This window comes from Cornus florida, unplaced genomic scaffold (genome assembly GCF_030987335.1).
Source record: "Cornus florida cultivar Cherokee Brave unplaced genomic scaffold, ASM3098733v1 CherokeeBrave_3.0.0_Hap2_Chr07, whole genome shotgun sequence".
Lineage (NCBI taxonomy): Eukaryota > Viridiplantae > Streptophyta > Magnoliopsida > Cornales > Cornaceae > Cornus > Cornus florida.
In genome coordinates this window covers 22,317,209-22,326,801 of record NW_026775577.1, presented here as the reverse complement: position 1 = coordinate 22,326,801, position 9,593 = coordinate 22,317,209, and the positions used below count along the sequence as shown (strand labels likewise).

Below are 9,593 nucleotides of genomic sequence, written 5' to 3'. Positions count from 1 at the left end.
ATATTAATTGTTTGATATTCCCTCGGGTTTGGGCCTGGGCCTGATCAACCCGTGTCTCGGATCCGAGGGGTATCACAGAGAGCTCTTGGCAGGCACTACACCGGTGCTGTCAACGTTCATCGATCTTCTCATCTCTTCCTTGTAGGAAAACGGTGTTGTATTGGACCGCGTGAATTTCACTCTCAACAGACCCATTATTAACTAAGACTTGAACTGGATCCGCGTTAGGTTGAAATATATTGCGAGAGCCGTCGTATGTAATTGTTCCCTATCACTGTCATGCCATTTGGCTATTAAGCATGAGAGAAGCATAGACCTTTTATTAATTAGTTATTACTTTGATTTGTTTTGCAGAATCTTCAGAATCCATATACCGATACTTTGAGTAATTATATAATTAATAGTTAGAGGTTTATATTTTCAATATTTGCATCATTACTACTTGTATTTATTTTGTATTGATTATGGTTGATCACAAAATAAATTTGAAGGCATTCGTGTGTTTTTAGATAAAATGATTTATTATATATTTATTTATTTAAATTATTATTTTTGTCAAACAAATGTTTAATTGTGATCAAGCCAGAAATAATCAAAAGTAACAAAATAAATATATTAATTAAGTAGTCAAATTGATGGCTTTATTTATTCGATAACTAATTATGTATAGAGTGGTCAAAGTACAACATTGATTTAGATGTTATTTATTATTTAATTAGAGTTCAATTAATTTATTTTAGTGGAGTAGAAATTAATTAATGAATTAATTTATTTGGGTCCATGAATCGGGTCAAGTATTAATTCATTGTAGCCAAGAAAATAATAATTTCAAAGGATTCTCACTCATAACCCAACTTGATATTAGATTCCTATTAGATTTGAGATATCAAGTTACTATACTATCTTTAATTATTATTTTTATTTTGCCTATATATACATGGGGTCCATATATATTTTACGTTACGCTTTGTAAAATAATTTTAGGGTTAATGTTCTCATCTAATGGAGGTTACCACAAGCCTAATTTTTCAAAATCATTCATGGAGGCTTATGGGTGATTCCTAAAGGTAAGACCATTACCAAGAAGATGGAGATCAAAGGAGAAGGCATCTAGTATAGGGATGTACAATAAGTGAGAACATTCACTTTAAAGGAGAGATCTAAGGTTTACACAAACTCCGATGTAAGTTTTCTATCCTTAAATTGGATGCATCATCATATTCTTTATGCATAAAACTTGTCTCTACACATGAATCTTTATGCATAAAACTTGTCTCTACACATGAATCAAGATTTTTATTTGAAAAATCCCCATAAAGTTTTAAAAACTTCTATTTTCCTAACAACAATGATGTTTCTGTTACGAGTAGAAAACAATGTTCCAAACGGGTCCAATAATGGTGAGATGAAGATGATAAAGATGTGATGCATTAGTAATAAGGTGATAAAGATATGTTTTAATTTTCTTATCATCAATATGATGAGCTCAATGGCTGAAGGAGGTTTAGTTTCTGTGATGGAGTTTTCAGAGTTGATTTGGTCTGTTTGGTTTGTATTTGGCACTAAATTGTGTATTGTAAGGTGTTGTTTGGTACTAAAATGATAAGGGTAACTTCGTAATTTAATATTTTCGACTAGCTCCGATACTGTCAAATTTGGATTTTATCCTTAAATTGCACAATTTTGATAGTTTAGGGCCCTATTTAGTTCAGTTCTTGGAAGAGAAAGTAAAATTAATGGATTTTATTACACTATACCCTATTATTATTTTTGTCATTTTTGTCATTTTCATTTATCATGTTATTTACCGAAATGGTTTAGTAGTTTCTGCTCCTAAACTAAAACTGTTCATTTATCTTGTTAAATGTCTTATCTCCTTTTAAATAAAGTGAGTAAACTATTCAAAATTTAGATGTGAGTTTGCATCCACATCATTGTTGTGATGAGACATCCCACCTCTCAATCAAATGGTATTAAAATTCGAAGTGAGAATGGAATCATGGAAAAAGAGTGGTTAGGAGTCGCTTGTGCCTTATGGCTCTACATGATGCAAGTCACCAAACTGCCCAAATTTTTTATTACCTCTACAAGTTACTACGTATATAAAAACAAGTCAGCACCTTATTTTTATTAATCTTATACGTTATTATCATTTCCTATTTTATAATTGGGAGAGTAGATATTCAATACGACTAATGTACTAAATTAATGTGAGTTCGTATGTTCATAACACATGTCAACGTGCATACATTAAAAATAATTTAGATTAATCCAATGAACCGTATAAAAAACGCATTAAATATTTATTATGAAGAGGGAGAACTACATTCTCTACTATCTTAGTTATCAATTTCGGACTCAATTGTTGTTGAATTTATTGTACATCTTTTATAACAAAACTACCATACTGGCCAAAATAAAGTAAACTTCTTATTGCCAAGGCCAATGTTTATGCAATCTACAACAAAAAAAAAAAAAATTCCAAGACTTTTGTGATTTATTGCGAATAACATTACCTTTTGTATGCAATCACAATTAATAGATGAGATTTAGTACAATTCACTTATCATAGATTACTATTTTGGGGTCAAAATCTACTTATTATTTTTTTATTTTCTAAAATAGAGTATTCAAAGGTTTAGAATCATCTCATGTTGTCATTTTAAATCGATAATATAATAATTTTACATTGGCAATATAATAATTTTAAATCAGTAATTCATCAGCCTTAAATTAACAAAGCAACAACTATATAACTGCATTAATTTTTTTTTACTTAGAATCGCCGCTAATGTAATGGTCAATCCACACTTGCTTTTTCAAATTTTTCAAAATAAAATTTCTTACCAAACATAATTCTAATTTCTACCAAAATATTTTTACAACAAAATCATTATTTTGATATTGACTACAAACATTATGCCTAAAAAGCATGACAAACGGACAAGTGTTTTTATCTCTTGATATTTTCTTACTGCTTGTGATATTTTCTTACTGCTTGTGATATGCCATTGATGACATGGCAAAATCTAAATGATTAATCTAAAGGTTGGACCATAGTTGTAAGCATAGTACAATGTAGACTTCTAAATAGTAGCATCCACGAACAAAACAGTGAGCTGGCCGTGATGGTCCCACTGATGACATGGCAGAATCTTTGTCAAACACGTGTATTTCCATTTCCACCCGACACCACCACTGAGGAGGAGGAAAGGAAAAACGAATCTCCATTAAAGAGGGAGACAAACGGAAGTGTTGATCCTCTTTCCTCCGCAACCATTACGTTTCTTCTATTCCTGAGAAACACTACTCCGTCACGATTCAAAGTAGCATTTTCAAACATAGATCGTTACTAGTTCTTGTCCATTTCGAAATCCCGAAAACCAATCCGATTCTTCTACAATTCCTTTCCCATTTCCTTTTCATTTTTCCATAGAGAATTGGATTCTGTAGAAACGTAGGATGGAAAATGCAGAGAATTGAACGACTATGACGAGTCTCTGTGAAGTGGGTACACACAGTTGTAGGTGTAGTACGAGAATTGTGCAACAAAACCCACGAAACTTTGATGCGAGATGGATGAATTTCCGGGGGGTTTGGGGTCCAGTGCGAGCTTGGCTCTGAGATTGGGACAAGCCATCTTCTCCATTGCTTCTCTGCTCTTCATGTGTTTGGATGTTGAGTTCTACAGTTACACTGCTTTCTGGTAATTCTGATTACTCTGTCTTAATCAGTCCTCAATTGGGTTTAATGAAGTGCTTTTGTTTTTGTTAATCTTCAATACCCATTTCTGTTTTTTCACTTCAATTCTGGTGTTGTTACTGTTGATTGATTTCTAAGATGGATTGTACAAGAATCTCATGATCATATAATTAATGCAAAATTGTTTGATGCTGATTATGTGAAAAAAATTGAGGTTGTAATGATTGTGGGGAATAAATGGAAAATTAGAAATATATTTTAAGGAAAATATCAGAATATAATGGTGGTTTGGTGATATGGAAAATCATTTTTTTTTTTTGGTTTTCGTGGAGAGGATGAATTTATTGATGGCTTAGCTGATAGCTTCAAGAGCATGTTGAAGAAGTCATAATGGGATATAGAAAGGTGTAGACTTAAAAAAATGATTCAAATTAGAGTAAGACAGTTTTTCTTGTTGGATTTCCTATGGATGGAGCCGGTAAACCAGATGAAAGAGCAGTGAATTTAGAAGCCTTAGCACTGTTGATATATGTATTTTAATTTGTATTATTTGATTAGGTGTAATATTGGTGCATATAACAACTCTCACCATCTGAATGTCCAAGTAATTGCTCTCTATTAGGAAAGAATATTTTTTACACTTGAATCGAATCCCTTTACATTTTTTGCCTTCTTCTAGTTATAGAAATCCCTACTTGCCCTAAAAACCCTTTGATCTTATCCAAACCTCAAGATAGTATGGGCTTTCTCTCTCCTAAACGGGCTTGGTCTCTTTTTGGGCCGATCTCTCGGTCGTAACAGGCCTTGAATGAGAGTCAGTGGGCTGGAGGGTCGTTGGGCCTCCCTCTGGGTTGATGGGCCGGACTGGACTCGGCCCAGTGGGATTTTATGCCCCTTTACCATCCAAATTAAAGATTAACTAAATCAAAACTTGGTTAGGTTATTGGATATTTAATTTTTGGGTAATTACATGTATGAAGTGGAATTTTGTTGCAATGAGATGAATGCGTTTGTTAATCATCTGAAGGATAGGCATTGAAGCTCTACATGTATGCAGTGACGTAGAGTAATCTATTTAGTGACAGAGGTGGCAAAGGCCGGACTGGCACAAAACTGATTTTCATCAAGTATGGGTACCTGATATTGGTGCAACTCATTGATTATGCACTTGGGAGTGCTTGATGGAGAGGTTAGACTCTTGGCGGTGTTTTAATATTTTATATTGTGATTAAAAAAAAAAAAACTGCAAATCTCAAATTGGATGAGGTGGTTGTAATTTGTAAGTTTGGCATTTCAAAGATTTCAGCTAATTTGAGTTAAAAGCCTTTACAACCTACTGTGCATTATGATAGTTGATAACTAGATTACTTGAATATAACCAGTGGTTTTGCTTAAAGTTCCTTTCAGTAATACGAGTGTGTAAATAAAAAAAGCAAACCGGTATAATGAGTTTGTTACCAAGCTGGTTCTGTCAGAAAATCTGAGGGATGACAATTTTTTAAAATTTCACGGCAGGGTAAAAGTATTGTTCTAAGTACACTGAATTATGCAATGAAGGTTGAGAGCATTGATTTTGGTAATAGCTAGATTTACCACATTGTCTTCATAGCTCTCTCTGGAAATATACTACAAATTGAGAATTCATAAGAGAGAGTTCCTGAGAAATTAGTAAGAGAACTTTGGAGGAGCTTTTGGTGCTGGTATCTCTTGATTTCTCTTGGTCTTGTACCTACTGTTATTGTAAAGTTTAGGTCCAAGTTGTAAGGTCGGGGACTATCATGGTGTTGTTTGGATTGCAATAGTGGTTGTGAAGTGAAACGGGTGATGGAGAAATGACGTAGGGTTTAAGTTGGAAAAGAGAAACTAGGCAATCTAGCATGTTGAATGTTGGGTGACTTATTTTATGCAGCAGTATCTATTGATCAAGATTAAATATGAAATTAGAACTATAGTTAGATAGACATTTATAAATGTAAAATGTGAATATGAAATTCCCTACATTTATTAAAACCCACCCAATAAGTTGTTTGATTTTAGTTTCTCTATGCATATGAAAAAAATGGTGTAGATTCTTGTACGAACTTGATTTAGTTATTAGTCTCTTTAAGTCACTTCTCAAATTAATTAGCTAGACAAATTGCTCAGTTGAATCCTAGATTAGATTGCATTTAGCCCTTGGTGTTTGGAGCATGCGTCCGTGAGAAGTTCATTGTGAGAATGACTTGTATCACAGCATTTTTAAAGGGCATGGTTTGAGCCTTGAAGGGTTTGTACTTTTCTCCGAAATCGGTAGCAGGAAAGTGCCCAATTTGAATCATCAAATCTTTTTCCCTTTTCTCAACTTTCTAAAGTGTTGTATTCAATTCCCATTAATAGACGTGAAATGCTTGTTACCATTTTCATTTTACAGCTGGAATATGACACTGTTATTTTCTATGGGATTCAATTTGAACTTGCCAAATGCACCACTCTGAGTTATAGGAAGATGACTCTCTGCATTATTTTCCCTAATCTTCTTGTTTCAGCTTCTTGGTAACAATCATGGCTCTGTTGATTCCATGGAGCATAACCTTGGCATTGGTGGATGCGTACTCTCTCTTTGTTAAACGTCCATCTCGTCAACCAGGAATAATGTCGATCATTGTCATAGGAGATTGGGTGCGTGTCTCATTTGATTCATTGTTGACCTTTCGATATCATCTCCTCCAGTACTAAATAGAAAGTATGTTGTATTATATCACAGGTTCTGTCATTTCTGTCACTCGCTGCTGCCTGCTCGTCAGCTAGTGTGATAGATATCCTGATGGCTTCTGGTGGATCCTGCAGTGCGAAGTTATGCAGTAGATATCAACTGTCTGCTGCTATGACCTTCTTGTCTTGGTTTCTAGCATTAGCATCCTCTCTCTTCAATTTTTGGCTTCTCCCTTCTTTGTAGCACCTATACACGTCCGGCTTTGGCTTTGCCATCTATAAGAATTAAATCTAATGGCTGCTGTTGAGAAAGTCTTGGTTGCTTAGATTTTGATATTTTCTATAATGATTGTGTTTAATAGTTGCAGATTAATATTGAGTTTTTACCATGAATTTTGAGGAATGAGTCAGGTTCACACGTCGGACGTGTCAAATTCCAAATAGGACACTGATGATAAAAGGGCAGACCGACACAAATAAAAATTTGTATTATTTTAAAAATATTTTTAGGTGCTTGTCCATTTAAAAGTGTCAGAACACATATTTCGTATTCATGTTTGAGTATCGTGTGTTTATTTTACCTACTTTTGAAGAGTGCATGTGTAAATAGAGAGTATGTTAATGCCACCATTGCCACTCCTACACTGCCTGGTTTGTAGCTGTCCTGTAAGTCCCAGCCCAAGCCTACCCAGACTGATGTTAAAACTGTATTGGATATATTTTACTGCTTTTCAACTGGGATATACAATTAGTGTGGAGTAGTTCTATTTTAATTTTGTAAAACGATGCAAAGAAATTCTCCATGGTTAAATGAGGTAGATTTGTAATATATATATATAATTCCTTTTTCAGAAAGTAAGTGTATAAATAAGAGAAATAATAGCCAGCCAAGGAGGGCACGAGACCAAACAAGATCAAGGATACAATTGGGTTGGCCCAATTAAGACCTAATCCAAACCAAAACAAAGCCTAAACAGGCCCAAATCAGGCATGGAGAAGAAGCAGAGTCCTATTCAAATAACCGTTGACAACGGAAACCATGGTGACCGTTATCAATGAATATTCAATCCTCCGGTTATCTCCGATTAGTGTAGTCAGGAGGTCTCGGAGGAGGACGAGTGCAGGCAGTCGATACACCCCAATCAATCAGCAAGCTTCGGGATTCTTCACTCTTTCAGAATTTCAGTGGATAGCTAGGAAACAGAGGAGATAATTCCATCAAGCACTGTGTAGCCGCCGTTTATGATTCTGTTGTGTATATTTTGCTTCTCTGCATGCATTTATTTCATATGAAAAGAAAGGAACAAGGGTACCTTTGCTGGAGCGCAATCAACACCTTGGGCGATTTGGAAGTTCATTGAAGGATGTATTCGAAGCCGCCTTCTCTGTATCAAATTTGGGGACTCCAGAAGCTCGAGGACTGTCAAGGCCAACTCTGCTCCTAGCAACTGATTTGAATTCTTTTTGCTTTTCTATCTTCTTGCTCCATAGTTTGTCTATGGTAGCTTTTGATTGCTGGGAAGCTTTCTTTGCCTTTTGGGCCTTTTTGTTTTGGGCTTGCTTTTTGTACCGTTTTTATTTTTTTATGTTATATGAGACAATCCGGATAGAAAATATTTTGATTTGAATTGTATGAGATTATGCATGAACCACTGCAATTCAAAGGCTTGATAGCTCTGATCCACTCTAGCTTTGGTTTTGGTGGCTGTCACTTTAGTTGTTCATTTGCCATTTTTATCCGGATCGTTGCTTTGGTCTTTCCTTATTTTTTTTGGGTAATTATATAGGTCTTTCCTTATCCTATATATAAAAAATAATATAACATATTTTATGTTTATAATCAATTTATTGGCTGTTGGATCAATGTAATGATGCCTTTGGTGGGAATGACCATTTTATTGGAATGAAAATTCATTCTTGAAAATAAAAATTCATTCCACAACTAAACATATGGAATAAACATTCTATTTCCAAATAATGTGTTTTTTTAAAATTCTAAGTCCTCAAAAAACCCTTATACTCCAAATTCAAAAACCACCTTCCACCGTAACCACGTACCGCTGATTTTCACTATCACCACCACCGTCACTACTATCACCATCATTGTTTCCACCTTCAACCAACACACCGTTACCACCTCCACTGTCTTTAGCCACTGTCACCACCACCGACTTCCACCATTGCCACCACCTTCCACCATTACCACCTTCAACCACCGCCACCTCCACTACCTTCCACCATCGCCATTGCCACCACCGCCACCTCCATTACCTTCCACCATCGCCATTGCTACCACCTTCACTATTACCACCACCTTCACTATTACCACCACCACTGTTAGCGCCTTCACTATTACTGCCATCTTCCACCATCGTCACTGCTACTGCCACTATCGTAGCTATCTTCCACCACCATCACACCACTGCCGCCTCCACTACCTTCCACCGACACCTCTACCACTACCACCACCGACCTCCATCACCACCTCCACCTCTATCAGCACCGCCACCACCAACTTCCATTACCACCATCACCATCGCCGCCATCTCCACCCCCATCGCCACCGATTTCTACCGCGGACTTCCATCGCCATCACCATCACCACCAGATCAACCTTCACCTTCTTTAACAAATTTTAGAATAACTTCAAATCGTGGCCGGAAAACCTAGTCTAAACACAATGCCATCAGTGTTTTTCTGAAACGATTGTTTGCCGAAACATATTTTCATAATAAGTACTTTCATCCTTATTTCCTCCCTTAAATTCAGTTGAAACCTACTACCATAAATTTACCTTTGTTAAAATCTACAATGTATAAAACCCATCTTCAAAATGTTCTCTTTTCTTTTATTGATTTAAGAGAAAAGTGATGGTGGTAGGAAGGAAAGGGAATGAGAGAGGGAAGCTGGGGAGGTGTGCTCTATATTTTGTTTTGATATAGACAGAATTGTCGACAGAAGGTGAAAAGGGAAAGAGACTTCCCTTGAACCCTCCAAAAATTCAGTTTGAAAATATAATGATAAATTAGACTCACCCATTTTCAGATTTTATTTTTTATTTAAAAAATTAATTTAGGATCTCGACGTAATTTTAAAATAATAATTTTCAACATCATCAATTTGTTATTTCGGTTACTAATTTTGTTGTAAAGACAATATAGTTCTCAAAAAGTCGTGAAAAAATTCATTCAAAATTGAAT

The 9,593-nt window shown here is 35.4% G+C and overlaps 2 protein-coding genes across 2 annotated transcripts; one reads left to right on the top strand and one right to left on the bottom strand.

Moving 5' to 3' along the window:
* The first annotated feature begins 3,214 nt into the window (after nt 1-3,214).
* Nucleotides 3,215-8,104, top strand: LOC132266787 (CASP-like protein 5C1). Its single transcript, XM_059767767.1, has 3 exons — nt 3,215-3,706; nt 6,228-6,360; nt 6,446-8,104. Exons 1-3 carry the CDS (start codon nt 3,576-3,578, stop codon nt 6,635-6,637), a joined length of 456 nt encoding a protein of 151 aa, XP_059623750.1. The 5' UTR covers nt 3,215-3,575; the 3' UTR covers nt 6,638-8,104.
* Nucleotides 8,105-8,420: 316 nt separating this feature from the next.
* Nucleotides 8,421-8,951, bottom strand: LOC132316414 (uncharacterized). Its single transcript, XM_059814893.1, has 3 exons — nt 8,867-8,951; nt 8,665-8,776; nt 8,421-8,583 (listed from the first exon to the last, which is right to left on the bottom strand). Exons 1-3 carry the CDS (start codon nt 8,949-8,951, stop codon nt 8,421-8,423), a joined length of 360 nt encoding a protein of 119 aa, XP_059670876.1.
* Between the last annotated feature and the right edge of the window lie 642 nt (nt 8,952-9,593).

Excerpts from the sequence above, each read along its gene's own strand:
- LOC132266787 (XM_059767767.1), top strand. The coding sequence starts at position 3,576 with ATGGATGAATTTCCGGGGGGTTTGGGGTCCAGTGCGAGCTTGGCTCTG. Across the intron at positions 3,707-6,227 it reads TACAGTTACACTGCTTTCTG|CTTCTTGGTAACAATCATGG; the intron begins GTAATTCTGATT and ends TTCTTGTTTCAG. Across the intron at positions 6,361-6,445 it reads TCATTGTCATAGGAGATTGG|GTTCTGTCATTTCTGTCACT; the intron begins GTGCGTGTCTCA and ends ATTATATCACAG.
- LOC132316414 (XM_059814893.1), bottom strand. The coding sequence starts at position 8,951 with ATGGGGGTGGAGATGGCGGCGATGGTGATGGTGGTAATGGAAGTTGGT. Across the intron at positions 8,777-8,866 it reads AGGTGGAGGTGGTGATGGAG|TAGCAGTGACGATGGTGGAA; the intron begins GTCGGTGGTGGT and ends CGATAGTGGCAG. Across the intron at positions 8,584-8,664 it reads AGCAATGGCGATGGTGGAAG|GTGGTGGCAATGGTGGAAGT; the intron begins GTAATGGAGGTG and ends TAATGGTGGAAG.